Source organism: Trachemys scripta, chromosome 6 (genome assembly GCF_013100865.1).
Source record: "Trachemys scripta elegans isolate TJP31775 chromosome 6, CAS_Tse_1.0, whole genome shotgun sequence".
Classification (NCBI taxonomy): Eukaryota; Metazoa; Chordata; order Testudines; family Emydidae; genus Trachemys; species Trachemys scripta.
Genome location: NC_048303.1, coordinates 87,134,767 through 87,152,354, shown reverse-complemented (window position 1 = coordinate 87,152,354; position 17,588 = coordinate 87,134,767). Strand labels below are relative to the sequence as shown.

At 42.7% G+C, this 17,588-nt stretch overlaps 2 protein-coding genes across 9 annotated transcripts in view; both read right to left on the bottom strand.

The window, feature by feature from the left end:
* Positions 1 to 10,002, bottom strand: part of UBQLN1 (ubiquilin 1) — a 36,124-nt gene extending 26,122 nt beyond the window's left edge. For both annotated transcript variants that reach the window (XM_034773740.1, XM_034773742.1), the window contains exon 1: positions 9,841 to 10,002. In XM_034773740.1, the coding sequence (XP_034629631.1) occupies positions 9,841 to 10,002 (162 nt within the window). The remainder of the gene's footprint in view (positions 1 to 9,840) is intronic.
* Positions 10,003 to 16,186: 6,184 nt separating this feature from the next.
* GKAP1 (G kinase anchoring protein 1) overlaps positions 16,187 to 17,588 on the bottom strand; it is a 45,323-nt gene continuing 43,921 nt past the window's right edge. For all 7 annotated transcript variants that reach the window (XM_034773461.1, XM_034773459.1, XM_034773463.1 and 4 more), the window contains one exon: positions 16,187 to 16,504. In XM_034773461.1, the coding sequence (XP_034629352.1) occupies positions 16,457 to 16,504 (48 nt within the window). In that variant the 3' untranslated portion in view covers positions 16,187 to 16,456. The remainder of the gene's footprint in view (positions 16,505 to 17,588) is intronic.

The window sequence follows — 17,588 nt, the reverse complement described above, 5'->3', positions numbered from 1 at the left end:
AAACAGTTTGCTGACTCACGGTAAGCAAAAAACAGCAGCTGTGGATGCATTAGTGCCCATTCATGTGCCTGACTGAAGACAAAGTGTGTTGTAAAATAAAAGGAATAAAACCAAGGGAATAAAAATAACCAGAAAGACGAGACTCCACCAATCGTGGCCTAGCCTGACAGATACCTATACAACTCATAGGTACTGGCTATTATAGCAAGGATTTTCAAAGAGGCCTCGAGAATTAGATACCTAACTCCCATGAAAACTGGGCACCAAACACCTTTTGGCCCCATTGAAAATGCCAGCCTGCAACTTTATACATCTAAACAAGAAAGTGAAAGCTGCTCACTCTTCCAAGCACAAGACTTTTGTTTTGAACAGTGAAATACAGGCAGTCTCACACTATAGGAGAGACTGTCCAGGCTTTGTAGCTGGGTGAAAGAGTTACAACAAGATCTATGTTCCTAAAAGTCACTTAAAGTGCAGTTCTATTTCAAAGATTGACACAACCTTACTCCGAGCTGCTCCGTTATGTTCCAAGTCATATGTAACGACAAATAAGTTTTTACTAGTATTTATTCCTATTAAAAATAGAGGCAACACAGCTAAAAGAATTAGCTGGATTGCATTCAGGCCTGGTCTACACTACGTTAGGTCGACCTAATTATGTCAGTGTACATACCACAGCCTTGCTCCCACCGATGTAAATGCCGTAGTACACTGACATAACTCCACCTCCAGGAGACACCCAGGGCTTATTTCGGTGTATTTGGGGTGATGCAATGCCTCTGTAGACATTCTGTTACTTATACATACTGGCTGCCATTCTTGTCAATTTCACCGTTCCGCTGGCACCAGGCTTCTCAGCTCCCTGCTGGGAATGGTGCAACCAACTGGACACCAGATGTGGATTTCTCCGCTATTAGCCTGACTGTCCCCCCCAGGCTCTCAGCTCCTCACTGGAGCATGGCTGTACCCGACAGGGAGCTCCGCGCCCAGAGTCTGGTCAGCTGCCATGCTCCGGGTGGAGAGCTGAGAAGCCAGGTATGGCTGCCCTGTTCCCCACAGGGAGCCCAGCTCATGGCGGGATGCTGCGCACAGAACTGAGAGCCCCGGCTGTCAGCCCCTACAATGCTCTTCATAAGTGGGTGGAAACACTCCAAGTGAAGGTGCACACCACCGACAGAAGAAGGGCAGTGCGGACATGAACCACTGCAGTAATTACCACTATAGTGGCTGTAAATCGACCTAACATAGATCAACTTAAGTTTATAGTGTAGCCATGCCCTCTGTCTTACACAAAGGAACCAATATTCTACTTGATGGTCCAAATACCTCAATTAAATCTGCAACCCCAAAAATCTGCAGAATTATCATTTCTTGTGATTAGAGAGAGCAGGAAAGAATCTCTTTCAATTCCTTGGCTGAATTTGTAGGATTGTCAGTTTAAAAATAATTATTAGTGAGGCAGTGTAGTCTGGTGGAAAGAGCACTGGACTGGGACCCAAGAGATTCTAATCCCAACTCTACTGCTGGTCTGCTGGGTACTATTGGGCAAGCCACTTCAGCTCTGTGCCTCAATTTCACCAGCTGTAAAACAGGGATAATTATACTCACCTCTTTTGTAAAGTGGTTTGAGATCAAGTGACAAAGAGCACTATATTCCTATAAACTGAGAAAAATGATCTGGAACTAGATCGCTAGAAAGTTAACATGGAATCCCATTATGATTATCACCTTTTTAAGGAGAACAACATTTCGAGAACCCAGCCAACTATCCTTTTTTAGCATACGAGTGCTACAAAGGTGTTAAATTTAAACTTGCCAGAGCTAGACAATTTAGTGACATTCTCACTGAGAAAACTAAGTGAGTTCAAGTGCTACTGCTCATAAAACGGCAAGTGTTTGCTTGAGAAAAAATACATACACTGCATCTACAGGTTAGTTTTTCCACCTAATTTATAATTAGGCATTACAGAACCAAAAACATAGTAACATACAAAGAAAAGCTAGTAGGTTTATTTTAGGCAATACCAGAGCTATCTTAAAAGGGATTTTATTAAAGTTCAACTAACCTTACCTTCTTAACGTCTGACATAACTTTTTATTAGACTGCTTTGTTTCTGCTACTAAAAGTAATATTTCTTTGGTATGGTAAATTTTAATGATAAGGAACAAATTATCAACCCCATCAACAAGGGCAGGTCCAAACAAATAATTTTTCCTCCCTCTCAGCACACAATCCTTAATACTTTAGAATGTGGTCCAAGATCTCACCTATCCAAATCAAGTATCTGACCACCCACTGCCATTCTGTCAATGATTCCTCTGCAACCAAGTATTTCATTGATTAATTTTTCCTTGTGGACTGAATTCATAACAGTATTTAGAGCAGCCTTTCAAAGTTCTGCTTTCCCAACAGACCCAGGGTGAATTAATTTTTTAAAAAACCCATCAAGATAGGGAAGAAAATTAGATTGTGCGCTTTGGTTTATAAACTTTCATGACAATTCTGATTTACAGAAAAAAAGTGATGGAGCACAGACAATTTACTTCATTTGGAATTATCACTCAAAAACCATATTTGATTACAAGAGACTTCAAACCTTTATTCTTACAGTTGTTTGATGCTTAACTATTTTTCTGTCAATCATTTATCAGAAAAATGTTGGTAAAATTCTCGATTGTATAAAGTTGTTGTTTTTTTTTTTTTTTTAAATATGGCACTATTTCTACCTTATCCAGGTTTTGGAGGAAAGTAAATACACATTTTAAAAAAAGTCACCATTACCAAACAGTACGTTTTTGTTGTTCTTGAACAGCTTTTAAATCAAGTTTCCAGAATGTGGGAGAAAGAATTTAAGTTATGAAGTGCTGAGTAATTAATCCCTGCAGTGTTTGTTTGTTTGTTTGTTAAGAAAAAGAAATGCATGAAGAAGAGTTGATGATTTGCAAGGATGAGTCAGTTCACATGAGTTGGCTGTGAGTTTGATGGGTTTTAACATGTAGTTTAGGGAATAGAAGAAAAGAACTCAAATTTTTACTCTGTTTTTGAAACTTTTATGCACTCAGATGCTTAACTAGAAACAATCAAACGGATCACACTATCAATAGCTGGAAAGAGCAGTAAGTCTAACTATTATGTAACTTCAGTAGTTTTGAGAGTGAACCTAGGTTGATGAAAGCCACACCTATGTTATACCGTTTATCAACCTGTGGACTGTGAGAAAAATCATTGAGAAAGGATTGGTTTACACTAGTTTACAGGAATATAAGCAAACTGCACACATCGGGAATATGAAAATATGGTGCCAACATTCTGTTCCATTTCATATATATAGTTTTATAATTACGTTAACACTGTTCAACATCAGGCATTAATATGTTGAATGTGGCTAAGCTGTAATTGTGGGAACCAATAACAATTTTGAATTGTATGATTTATGCATTTAAACGTTCAACCATAGTGTTCCATTAATAGCTTTTTTCCTTTGGGTGTTTTAAAGAGAAAGAGAAAAGTAATGCACAAATAGCTATCTTTTTATCATGCAGAACTCCAGAATAAGCTATACGTGTGCATGTACGCTTGTAAAAAGGCACTCCAGCAGCATTTTAAAATTGAGTACAGTATAACGTGCACGGCACATTATTTTAAAATATGTGGCATCTTATTTTTAATCTATTGGAAATTATCAAACATATCAAACGCACTTGAAAGAGGACAAGAAACACTCCATGGCAAGGCTGAAATTTAAAAAAGGAATCATGAGAGCACAGAAATACTTGAAATTTTTTTCTATGGTTCGATAATTTAAATTGCTTTGTACTAACCTTACCAAGAGAAGATTTACCTGTGAGCTTAGGACAAACATGAAAAATTTCAGTCCTGAGGGTAATTTTTTGTAAGAGTTATAAGCACTTACATACAGGATCCTAAAATAAGAGTGCCTTGACATCTACAAACAATCTATAGAATATTTCTATGTATGTTTGGAGCATTTTAATATGTAAGTGGACTGTTTGCATACAAGTTAAAAAGAAAAAGCAGGCTGCATTTTTCTGCCACGGGACTGTAGTATTTACAAAATAATGCATGACTTGACATTTTGGGATTTTTGTGTATGCGTATGGAAACACTGAACCAACTACACTCAGAACCTTGAACATTGCCAACTTCAACCCTGGATTGCATGAAAGATTAACAGAGAGCATGAGCTCAGGAACACAAAGAAGCACATCAGTGAATGCCCAGCGAGCTTTAACTCTTCCAAGGTAAACTGCCTAAAAATGAAAACAGTAAAGTTGTTTAAGTTGGTTGATTCCAACATCTTTTACCATTCAAACACAGTTTAAGTCATACACTACAAATAGGAGGAGAGATTATTTAAGGAACAAAAGGCCCTTAAAATGACTTCCTCTTCCGCACCTCACCCACTTTTGCCCTCTTCCCTAGGACCTCTCCTAAAACGTCTCTTTTTAAAACAATCTAAGTGAAAAAGAACTAACAAAATTATCCCCTTGAATACAAGAACATTCTGGAATGTGCCTCTTCTGGAAGAGCAGTCAGCATGCTCCTATATCTGTGATAGTTTCTTCAAACAAAAGATGAAATATCTAGCCAAATAATTTACCTAGTCTGGAGTCAGCAGGTTTACAGCTATTCCTCATCCCTCAATATACTACAAATCTTTGTACAGTTGTGCAAGTTTAGTAGTAGACCCATTTCAAAAACAGTGAAGATATAGGCCCCAGTCCTTGGGTCAGGCCCACCTGCGCTCAGCACAGAAACTAAAGGTGCTGGGAAAGAGAAAGGTGGCTATATTTCACCTTTACAGTCAACTAGGCTGCCTACAGCTTATTTGGGTTTTGATGCAAGTTAGAGCAGTCTGCGTGCTGCTCTATTCTATGCATGGCTGTAATGGTCCCCAAGAGGCTGTTGTGGCATCCAGGGATCACCAGAGCACAAAAACACTCCAGACACATTCCCTCCTTGCTTAAATACACCCTACACGGGGGCTTTGTGTACACTGGCAATTAAACGATAAAACTTGTGTCTTTTAGAGGTGTTAAGAAAAAACAACATACCCCAAAAGACAAAAGTTTTGCCAACAACAAGCGCCAGTGTGAACAGCGCTTTATCGGCAGGAGCGCTCTCCTGCCGACAAAGCTAACCCCACTCGTCGGGGGTGGAAGTTTTTTGTCAGGAGACGAGCTGACAAACAGCGGCTACACTGCACGACTTTTAGCGGCATGGCTGTAGCAATACAGCCATGTTGCTAAAAGCTGTGTAATGTAGACAGTCTGGATCTTGCATGTACATTCTAATTCACCAAAGAGTGTCACGTTAGGTGTCATAAAAGCTGGTGTCACACTGGTCATCACTATCATTGTGAAATGCATGTATGAATGTTGTGTAAGGAGTTATTTATATACAAGGCTACGTTTTTGTCACACATTTTTAGTAAAAGTCATGGACAGGTCATGGTCAATAAACCAAAATTTATGGAAGCTCATGGCCCAACCCTGACTTTCACTAAAAATATCCCTGACAAACTGGGCAGCTGCGGGGAGTCCCCACCACCTGCCCTGGGCAGCTGCGGGACACTCTGATGCCCCCAGCTGGACAGCTGCAGGGTGCCCCCACCAGTGTGGGGGCTGGGAGCTGCAGGGGGGAGGGGCCTGGCTGAGAGCTCCAGCCCCAGGGCAGAAAACGTCACGGAGGTCAATGGAAGTCACGGATTCCGTGACATAATCGTAGCCGTATTTGTATACACTGAAAATTATGTTCTGAAACATCTGTTGTCCAGGGACTGGCTACCAGTAAAAATGAAAAACAGGTTTTCTGTCAGAAAAAAAATGTTTATATAGCTGACTGTTTACATGTAAATTAAGTATTGTATGTTTCACAATGGGTCTCCTCCTACCAGTCTGAAACGAATGCTAATAAAGGACTATGGAAAAAGTTCAGAGAGAAAAGTAATAGAAGAAGCAAACAGAGGAGGAAAGGCAGGAATATCAAAGGTTTCTCTGCTGTAATTGGGGACAAAGACGACACCCTGTTATCCCTCACCTAGGAAGTAAGTGGACAGTGAATTTGCTTCATGAAAGTGGGATCTCAACCTACTTGGCTTGGTTGAAAACACTGGAGAGAACTTCAGGTGAGAATCTTCAGATAACAGGATAATTTGATAGTTAAGTTTAGTTTCTAAAAAGCATGTTATGATTTTGTTTTCTGTGTAACCATTTGTATTCTTATCATGGTAACTTGAATCTTTGTTCTTTGATTATAAATTATTCTTGTTTTCACTATAGATATATCTAAGTGTTGTGGTGCTAAGCACAGTGGTGAAAGAAAGTTGAAGCTTACAAGCTCGTCTGTACTGTTTCTTTGGGAACAGCTGACCTGGTAATTCGATGAGTGTTAGCGGATAAGGGGCTGGACACATTGCAGGAAATGCTCTAAGGGTGGGAGTTAGTGTGTGCCTATCACACGCTACCTGTACAGACAGAGCAAGGCCTGTGGAGGCCTGGAAGTCAGTGCTTGTGCTGCCAGAGGCTGGTGGTTTCAGGGAACTGATCCACCACACCGCAAGCACAAACAAGACTTCCTCACACTAAGGGCAGTTGATGGTGAGGTGTCTCACAACCCTGGGTGCTGTCACACTGTTCTATTCCGGAACTCACTGTGCAGTAAACTTTTCTTAAAATGAACTTCAAAAATAAAGTCTCAAATGACTAAGGTGCTCGTTACAGATATACAGTTTAAGGTGAACTGAAAGGCTATTGTATCTGCCCACACAAGTTCAGACCCTCACCTTATTTCTATGTTTTTCCTGCAGCTACGGAGGACATCATTGTCCCTGCCCACACTAGCAACAGGACCCAGTGCTGACTATGTGTCAGCAACAGATGCAGCTGAACTGGTGTTCAAAACTATTTGGTCCTGTCTACACTTGAAATTAATCCATTTTTAGCACTGGTTCAACTACATCCATTGCTGACAGTGAGCATCGACAACAGGTTAATATGATTGTATAGCAAGAGCTGCTAATATCTGAAGTATTACAGGAGCTTCAGACCTTAAATCTTCTCAAATGTTAGCAGGGGCATTAACTATTGCAGAGATGAAATCCTGGCCCCACTGACGTCTATGGTAGCTTTTGCCATTGATTTCAATGGGGCCAGCATTTCACCCAAGGTCTTATCAGATAAAAGCAGGATCTAATTTTAACTAATTTGCTTAAGTATTTGCAATTTATGTATATATATTCTATAACTCACCTGAAGTCCAAAACTTGTGTTTATTTTTGGAAACTATTTCATTTCTCTATTAACTAGTTTATAACAATTCCAATTTTTAGACAGCTGTCTACTAGCAGAGAGTGCATCTCCATTAAAATATCACATTTTTAAAAAGTAGTCAATTTATATATCTATTGTACATGTATTTCATATATAGATCCAAGGAACGATATTTAATGATAAAAAGTCACGCACAAGTACATTGGTCTACCCAGATACTTATAATGAACCCATTACGATAGCACCTAAGCGAGGATTAGAAAATCCATTTGCAAGTGTAAAGCTTTTCATGGCAAGGGAGAGACCTAAACTAGTTCCTATACAGAATATAAGAACTCTGAAAAACAAATTTCCAGATGTAAAATGATGCAGAGTTATTTGTAGCCCACAAACAACGAAATGCTCAAAGCCACATAGGAGAAAAAAAGACATATTGCCTATTAATTTCAGCAAAAGATTTGTCTACATCCCTGAAATGGCTTTGAATATCTCAGCTCTAATGTCGAAAGTTGCAAAGTTTTGGCAAAAGAGTGAAATAAGACTAATCAGTTTCACAACTGCTATTCAGAACTCTGAGGTCAAGGGGGAAATGAAAAAATTGTCAGTTTCACACAGCTGCTGCTTAGGAAAGCAGCCAGAAGTAACAAAGCACACTGGAATTTTGCCTAGGTAAGAAAAGTCCAAAAATGAAGCTCGCGAGCAACGTAGCAAAGAGCCTACCCCACTGCAGCAGTCGGGAGGCTCTGGAGAGGCTAAGGGTATGTCTACACTGGACATGTTACAGCAGTATAGCTGCAGCTGTGCTGCTGCAGTGTAGACAAATATTACAGAGATGGAAGAGGTTTTTCCATTGCTGTAGTAAACCCAACTCTGAGGAGCAGTAGTTAGGTTGACAGAAGAATTCTTGTCAACCTAGCAGTTTCTACACCAGGGTTTAAGTCATCTTAATTACATTGCACAGGGAATTAAATTTTTCACAGCTCTGAAAGATGTAGTTAAGCTGACCTAACTCTGTAGCATAGACAATCCCTAATAGGCAAAGCTGCCAGAGGAAGACTGTAATGAAAATTCTGGCCTAGTAGCCAGAAACTGATCTAAAAAAACAAAATCAAATTCCTGAGCAGGGCCCAAAGGGAATGCCTTGGTAGAAATTTCAACATCTTACCCCTTCCTAGTAGCAGCAAGAGATTGTGTTTCTAACCAGATTGTTGATTCTAGGTCTTGCTACTGGAGCTCCCATCTTGTCCTTTATATCCTTATCTGGCTAGGAAGTTATGACCTTCAGCCAGTAAGCAGCTGGTAAAATTTTCTACACAGTGGGCGTGTTCCAAAACACTTAGTTGCAAAGGCTTAGAACAGAAGGCTGCTGCTTTGGTTGAAGTCATTATGGAGGTAATTTCAAGTTGCATACATTGAACGCTTCAGTGATGCACAAAAATTAAGCGCTTTTTAATAAGAGCATGAAACAAGCTCTAATGGGCAACGTTTCTTTGGTTTTTGTAGCTCGGTTAGTGTGGCAAAGCCTGTATCATTCACTGGCAGGAAAACTTCTACTCTACAGCTAGTTGCTTTACAGTTTAACTGTTAATATCCTATGACATGCAGCCACCGAACTTCAGGGTTCTCCTAAGCTAAATAGGATCAGGCCTGGTCCATACTTGGATGGAAGGTCTCCAAAGAAAGACTTAAGTATGAGGAAATGGTTTGCTCCAATAGGTGCCGTTCTTCCCTATGAACCCAAGATGCAAAGGAACAAATTGATTTTCATTAGAATACAGAAAAAGACCTTAACAGCTCATGGTCGTTAGACAATACCATTGGAGAAACTACTGTATAATGACACGAGCACATTCCCTCCCAGCTATGGCTGCATTTCACTGGCAGCATCCTTATCAATATAATTTTAAGTGCTAAGACTCTTTTTAGGGTAAAGACATCACGTGTACACACCCTAACTAAACTACACGCTGTACCCCTTTCTTTAGCCACGAGGACTGTCAGATGAAGGCTGTTACTATCCTTTTTCATCATCAACCTCCGCCTGACTGGTAACCCATGCAATATGCGTGTCAGTTCGAGGCCCAGTCTCCCGCTGTTAGCACCGCTCAGCTGGCTGGGCTCAGGCTCAGCTCACAGTATGAGAGCTAAAGCCACTCATCTCCTCTCGCCGACGGGACTACAGAGGCAAGCGCTGAGGACTCGCTGCCCGTGGGCGAGTCGGCCCCAGCGGCTCGTGACGCGGCTGGTAGCAGCGCTAACCGTACTACAGCGGGCGATACTCAGGGCCAGGGCAGGCAGCGCACACGGTAACACAGCGGGGCGCTGCTTCGTCACCCGGCAGGGCTCTGGCTTGGCTAGGAGGCCCCCGCACTGCGGCTGGGCTCGGCTGAGGGAGAGCGCTGCCAACCTCAGCCTCTCCCCACGGGAGCGGGACGGCTGTGGCTCCCCAGGCCTCGGAAACTCAGTCGGGAGCAGGAAGCTGCGCGGCCTCGCCCACCTCCCCCAGTCGCTGCTACCGGCGCGGCCTCCCGGGCCCGCCCCCCTCACCTGCCGCACGTTGCTGGTCTCGGATACCGCAAACTCCTCCTTCTCTTTGGGGGTTTTCACGGTGACTTTGATGATCCGCGGCTCCGAGGAGGCGGCGCCTCCCGGGGTGGGGGAGTCCGGGGGGCTGCGGGCCCCGGGGGGGTTCTCTCCGCTCTCGGCCATGGCGGGGGAGGGGGCCGCTTACTCGAGGTCTCTCTCGCTCTCGCCGCGCGGGCACGCTACGTAAACCCGGCCCCTCACCGCCGCTGCCTCTCGCGCGCCGACACCGGGAAACACTCGCAACACTCACTCCCGGAGACTTAAACGGAAACAACCCATCTCAGGCGCGGCGCGCACTGATGACGTTGCGAATGAGGGAAGTTACTAGAAAGGGATGTTGTCTGGCCTGGCGTGGAGCACACAGGTCAGCCTAGCGCGCATGTGCAACGGGTGTTGCGCAGTATCGACTTGCTGTCAGTGCGCAAGTATAATACCGACCGAAGGCTCTAGCTTAGCCGCCATGAGACTCCTTCCGGTTTGCATGCATAACCAGTGCGCCTGCGCATGTCACCTGACCGGCTAGAGCGATGGTGCGTGCGCTTTGCCTAGTGCGCATGTGCGGCCTTTTGCCTTCCGCTGGAGCGTCTGAGAGCGAGTCCTCGGTAGTTCCCGACCGTCTTGGTTCGAACCCAGGAGAGTCCCCCCGTTCCTAGTGCTCCGCTGTCACCGGGTGGGGACGGAGGGACCCTGGTGGCCGCAGGCCACTCCCAGCGCAGCACGTGCAGTGTTCACGGTGCCCAGGACTGACTTGTTCATTGCTGAGGCTTCTGAAGCAGCCAGGCGACCTAGTTTCACTCTGCAACTTGCATAGTGCACAGCAAGGGGCCACATGATAGCTGCGCTCCAGGCCGTGTGGGTAGACCTCATACCCGACTAGGGCACAAGTAAGGTTAAGCACCAAGTACAGCCCACCCGCCCCAATGAGTGAAAATCTGCGTCCCCTTTACGTAGAGGAGCTAGGTCATGGTGTCATGCATCTCACCTCACACATGCATGTTGCAGCTTTGTCACAGCACCCGCCCCATTCCCTGTCATAACTGGTACATTGTCTGGGGTGCGTGACAGCCAGGGTCTCATAGCCTAGGGGGTGGACGTAGTGCTCTTTTCATCCCAGCTCCCACTGCCATAGATCAGTCATTTTCAACTATTTTTCATTTGCAAACCCCTAATAAATTTCAAATGGAGGGAAATCTTAGACAGTCTGTGGACCCCCCAGTTGAAAACCACTGCTCTGTCATAACTACCACCTTTCGCAGAGCCTTTAGATATAATCTGTGGACCTCCAGGGTCCATGGACCACAGATTGAAAACCATTGTTCTAGTGATACGTGAGAGGTTGCGAAAGATCCAGACGGATCTGCTTAGTATAGAGCGCAGGTATACAATCTAGCACACTCAATGTCATATCTACTTTGCCACAGTGCTTTCCAGAACACCTGCCAAGTTATCTGCTTGGTTATGCTGTCTGTAACCTTTAGACTTCACGCTGCTCCTAACCCCAGGAATAGAATCCTAGGAAATTGTTACCCACCATTGTATTGCTGTCTCATAGGCATAAACAGCTGTATAACCCATTGGTAAAGGTGGTCACATCCCCTCTTCCAGTTGGCCTGTATACAATATAATACCCTAGTTTCCCTGTTACCCCTACTGGAAGAGATGTGTAACGTATAGATGAAGATTCTGGGTTAAAATCTTGTTAATGACCCAAGTAGAGCTGTCAGTCAGCACAATTTGCGGGATGGCAAAACTAGACAAATAGTATGGCAGGATTATGGAATTTACATCACTACACTCCCACAAATTAGTCACATACCCAGAAAAAGATCAGAGTGAAGGGCAAATCCTGTTCCCTGCCTCTGCTACTCCTGTGGTGTCTTGCCAGCAAAATTGGTGCAGGCCTGCATAACAGCAGAATTACAGGGTGCTTGTTCCTTGTGTGGTATGGAATGGCAGTGACCCCCTATGCTCTAATGCAAAGGAACAGGATAAGAGGAGGATCTGCTGCTATATAGGAATTTCTGCACACATTTAAAGTGTGCTAAAGCCAGAGGATTAATGCAGTCCCAGCTCCCCAACCACTCCAAGGCTGGCAGTGAGGATTCCTTCACCCTCTTCCTTGTGGGGATTTCCTTAGAGCGCAACTACTTTGTCCACTCAGCTGCCAATCCTGGAATCTTTACTCAGGATCCTCTGTTACAAACATTCACCATTTTAAAAGGCTGCAGAACTATAACAGAAGCATCCACAGCAATACCATTGTTAAGGTATAGGAGGAATTGTGTGGTAACATAGCTATAGCACTTCCTCTGTTACCAGTCTCTGAAAAGAAAGCAAGCAGGTCTGTTTAGGCAGACTGTGCTAGGAAATACGTAGTAAAGGCAGTGAACTGTGCATCCTGGAAACATGGTCAGAAGGAAGAGATGTGGATCTCCACCCAAGAGAGGCAACGGCAAGGGAGCTGACAGCCTGAGAATGGGTGCCCTTGCTGGAGCGTGGGGGTGAAGGGTGGAAATACAGATGCCGTTCGCTCCAAATTGTAACAATTCCAGCAGTCTTGAAACAGCATTTCATACAGAAATCAAGCATCAGATTGGGGAGCAGAATTTCATTTGCAGTCCACAGGTTAAAGATATACGAGTTGAGGTAACCCAGGAACTAGTCTATGTTTTACATATATTTGAATCCCAGCTACAAAGTGTTTGTACAATTGGAGGTGTCACAAAATAACGTATTCTTACAAATATTAAGAATTACACAATTCCACATTGTTTGGAACAGCCCTTTTATACATTTTCCATTTGAATGAAGCAGATCACTAATTCCTTGATTCAATGAGAACATTTAAGAAAATGGGAACAAGTAATTTACTGCAGCCTCATTGTGGAGAATGACTTACTAATGCACTAGAGAGGGTCCTCATCATAGAATTAGTCAAGTGTGTGGGAAAAGTTTGTCAAGAAATTAAGGTTTCTTGATCCATCTACTCCTTTCAGTCCAGATGATAAGGAAGAGTCAGTTTGTCGAGTTTCAACATCTTTCTTTTCTTGCCATTTTCTCAGGAGACAAGAAAACAAATGTATTTGTTCAGAGACATTAAACTACACTGGCGTGAACCCATTTCACACCTTTGCAGCATATGAGAACCAGAAAGCGAAACTAACCGTAAACACAGGATTTTTACAACTGTTCTAGTTTCTGTCCCCTACAAGCTAGGTATGCACTGTAGCCAGGAGGTATAATTCCCAAGTTGGGTAAATGTACACACACTAGCTTTGCTCAAGCTGACATGCTAAAAATAGTAAGGCGGTCATGGCAGCACTGTCTAGCCTTCTGAGCACATAACCAGGATCTCAAAACAGGATTGTATTTGGGTGGCAAGTGAGAGCTGTTGTGGCACATTGCTATTTTTAGTATGTCAGATAGAGGAGAGCTAGCATGTGTATATCTACCCAAACTGAGAATTACACCTCCCAGATGCAGTATAGATATTAGTAAGGGGAAGTAGATTTTTTTTTTTTAATTTAAGAGTATCTTGACGATGTTCTTTCAACTCGCACTCCCCTTCTCCACTTTGCTCTTTTCCTTCTTGCCCTGCCCCTCACCTGCTCCTTGTCCTTTCCCTTTTCTCCCTTTCTCAGCTAGTTTTGCTGCAATTTTTGACTACAAGTGTTTGTGCAAAGATTTTAAATAGTTTTTGTTAATAAATAAAACAATATATTAAAATCAGTTTAACAAGATACAGTGTTTGAACTATGTTAGGATATTGCTGCTCTTTGGTTGCACTGGTAAATGCCAGGTTGATGGTCGAGTATTCCAGCCACCAAACAAGCAGTGATACACTCCCTAAAGTGTCCTGTCTGTGTTTATAAAATAGCTAACAATTAGGAGAAAAGGAATTTTTAAAATTGTATATAAAATGCATTACATCGCTTATAAATAGTCCCAAAGGAAAACAAAACATAACTAAAAATTACTTCTTCTAACTGATTTTAATTAAAAGCATTTTTCAGATTTATGTCTCAGGTAGCAAGTGTTTTACCCATTTCTTCACCTGCTCCTTTTCCTTTTCTGTCTTTCCCTTTCTGATTAAGACTTTTGAACTTAAATTTAATTTTAAAGTTGAATCAGAAGTTCTAAACTATGTTAAATTCTCAGTGCTGCCTAGTAAATTATAGGTATATTCAGAATTACACCAGTTTAACTTTAAATCAGTTTGAAAGCCAGTTTAGTTGAACAGATACAAACTCCTGTGTAGACACTCTGAATTCAATTTAAGTAGTGTTAAATTTCAACAAAACCCTTTAAAGTAAGAGTGGAAGGTGTGACTTATATTTCTACACATAAGGAGCAAAATATATCCAGCCAGGTCAGTCCTCCCTTACTGATCTAAATTACCATAGGAACTGCAAAGTCTGCAACTGTTGTGTTAATGCACATTCTTGATAGGATGCTCGACTTTTATGTTAACTGATTACTTCACTTGTTATTAATTACTCCAGGACCAGTTGGCTTTTTCCTCACACAACAGTCCTGTGCAACCACTGATTTCAAAGGGGCTTTGAGTTTCAAATTGAAGTCAAGCTTGCAAAGAATATATATGTGTATAGGACCCCACCAGTGCAGTAGCTGAGTAATTCCTAAACAATGAACTTGTCCTTGCAACACCCCTGTGAGGTAGGGAAGTATCTTCCTGAGCTACGGAGATGAAGTGACTTGCACAAGATTGGAGTTGGGAGCTAAACCCAGACCAGAGTCCCAGTCCAGTGCTTTAGGTCCCTAGCTCCTATTGAAAAGGCAATGGGAGTTAGGCACCTGTGATTTATATCTTTGAAAATCTCTCATGTAACGACCCAGTCTGTTTACAGAGTTTAAATCAATAAGCATTTACAGCTACAAGCTGTAGTTGTGCATGTTTGGGGAAAGGAAATGAGGAGTATTTCATGGCACTAGAATAAGTTAATATTAATGGAGATTTGGTCCCATTGTGATGCAGAGCCCTGGTTATACTCCAACATGTTGGTCTTACTAAAGGCTTGGTTTAGGTACTGTAAAATCAAATATTTAATATGCTTTTTTATTGAAAATAAACTTTCAGCAGCCATGTTCTTGGTTTCAATAAGAGTCTCTCACTGACATATTTACAGACAGAGATGAATAGTATTATGGAGACACTTTCCCCAGGGCACTTGTATTCTAACAAGAGCTAAACAATATTGATAATTCAATGGCAAAAAAAAAAAAATACATTAATGTGGAGTTAAGGTTGCTTGGTGGTATGTTGTTCCTCTTGCAGAATGCTGAATTGATCAAAACTCAAACTTCTGAAAACCAGGAAATGCAGTTAAGGTTACCTATGCAAACTTAACTTTGCCCTCTTTCAGCAATGCCCCAATACGCTCCATTGACACACATGCCTTTACCCTGCCAACCCTAGAGTTGCTGAAATGTACGAGCTATTCACCTTTTACAACCATTCACTCTCCCCCACAGGATTCCATCTAACATTATTAAGGGACGCAAACAAAAAATCCAAGACTACAGTAACGTGAACTAGAAACCTTTTAGTTCGTGCCCACAGTGTCCACATGGGGAAGTTATAGCACAGTACTTCGGTGCAAACTGCTATCCATATCCCTGTAGTCTGAACATAACCCTCAGTCATTACTACCTCTGTCTCAGTTTTACAGTACAAGGCAGCAGAAGAAAACCAAGGGGGGCTGTAACTTGAGAAGCCCTCAGCCGAATGATCCCAAATTTGGATCACTAATGCTACTCCCGCACTCTTATGGGGCACATCAAATTTCAAAGCAATTGGATTAACTGTTCAAAGTTTAGAGAACTTACAAGAGTAGAGATTTACAACATATAAAATGGCAGGAATGGAAACTCTCTAGTCACCTTTCTGTATTGGGGCATGCACAGTGTAAAATTGTACATTTTCTTACATACCATTCTGGGTCACCCAAAGATTTAGCGAGTGCCAAGCACTATCTTGGATAAAACTTGACAGACAATTTTCACCCTAGCTCATCGATCATTTGATCACTAGCTTTGGGCAAAAAACCTACCTAGAAACCTTTTTTAAAATGCCTTTTTATTTTCTGGGGCTTATATCTGTGGAAATCATGTCTCAAACAACTCCAAATTTGGGTCACTAATCCTATACTGCATCCTTCTAAAACACATTTAATTTCAAAAGAAATCCAACTAAGCTTGTCAATTTTAGAGGAATTAGAAATGTTGATCTTTAAATAGATGTAATGATGCAACCTATTCTAAAAAAGCAAGAATTTAGACACACAAATGAAAGAGTAAATTTTATTAACTGATGAAAAACTAATTATGGCATTAACAGCAACAATGTTTGAGCTCTGCTGAAACAGTTCTCTACTTTTTTTCTTTAAACTAACAAAGTGCAACAAATTAACTATTTAGAATGTCAGTCAAACTAGTAATTGTTAGCTTCTTTCCAAAAAACTGCATAGCTTTGCAGTGTACAACAAATATATACATTTCTGCAAAACCCTGAAGCACAAGATTTGATTTTTTGCTTTCAACTTGATGGCAAGTATAATCACCTGCATTGGTCAGATTCGGAGTTTCTTTTCCCTTTTCTCCCACCCTGTAGAGGAAAAGTGAAATAGTAAACTAAAAAATACATTTGACATATTTGAATATTTAGTAAGAGATACATACGGGTATAAAGACATGCACGTCAGTTAAGCCAATTATTTTTGGATAGTTTAAATCTTGAATTGTATAGCATTTCACATACATAACTGAACCCTTATTATCTGAGCACCAACTGTGCTGTACAAAATAGATGAAGATAGTTCTTGCCTCAGGGAACTCACAAATGAAGAGAAAGATTGAGACAACACATCTGATCAAAGCAAAGAATATTAAAAACACTTTTGGTAGAATTATTGAAAGGATTCACAGACAAAGTGTGTTTTAAGGCAATACTCAAATTAAGAGGTGGTATGCAGTGTGGGGCACAGGTCACTGCTGGTGTGAACTAAAGTAAATGGTGGAGGCTTGGTAACACAGTCTTTAAATCAAGAACTGAGGACTTCAATTAACTCAGCCAGAGGTTATGGGCCTATTATGGGAGAGGCTGGATGACGTTCTGTGGCCTACAATGTACAAGAGGTCAGACTAGAGCAGAGGTGGGCAAACTATGGCCCGCGGGACCCTCCTGGCCGGCCCCCATAGCTCCTGCCCCGGGAGGCTCACCCCCAGCCCCTCCCCTGATGTTCCCCCTCCCCCGCAGTTTCAGCTCACTCCGCCGCTGGCACAATGCTCTGGGTGGTGGGGCTGCGAGCTCCAGGGGCAGCGTAGCCGCAGAGCTGGGGCTTGACCTGGTGCTCTGTGCTGCGTGGTGGCATGGCTGGCCCCAGCCAGGCGGCACGGCTGCCTGTCCTGGTGCTCTAGGCGGCATGGCTGTAACGCCGCCAGCCACCAGTGCTCCAGGCAGCGCAGTAAGGTGACAGGGAGCAGGGGGGATTGGATAGAGGGCAGGGGAGTTCGGGGTGGTGGTCAGAGGTGTGGATAGGGGTCAGGGCAGTCAGAGGGCGGGGAACAGGGGGGTTGAATGGGGGCAGAGGTTTCCAAGGGGGCAGTCAAGAAGGAGAGGGGGGGTTGGATGGGGTGGCGGGGGGCAGTCAGGGGCAGGGGTTCTGGGGGCGGTCAGGGGACAGGGAGAA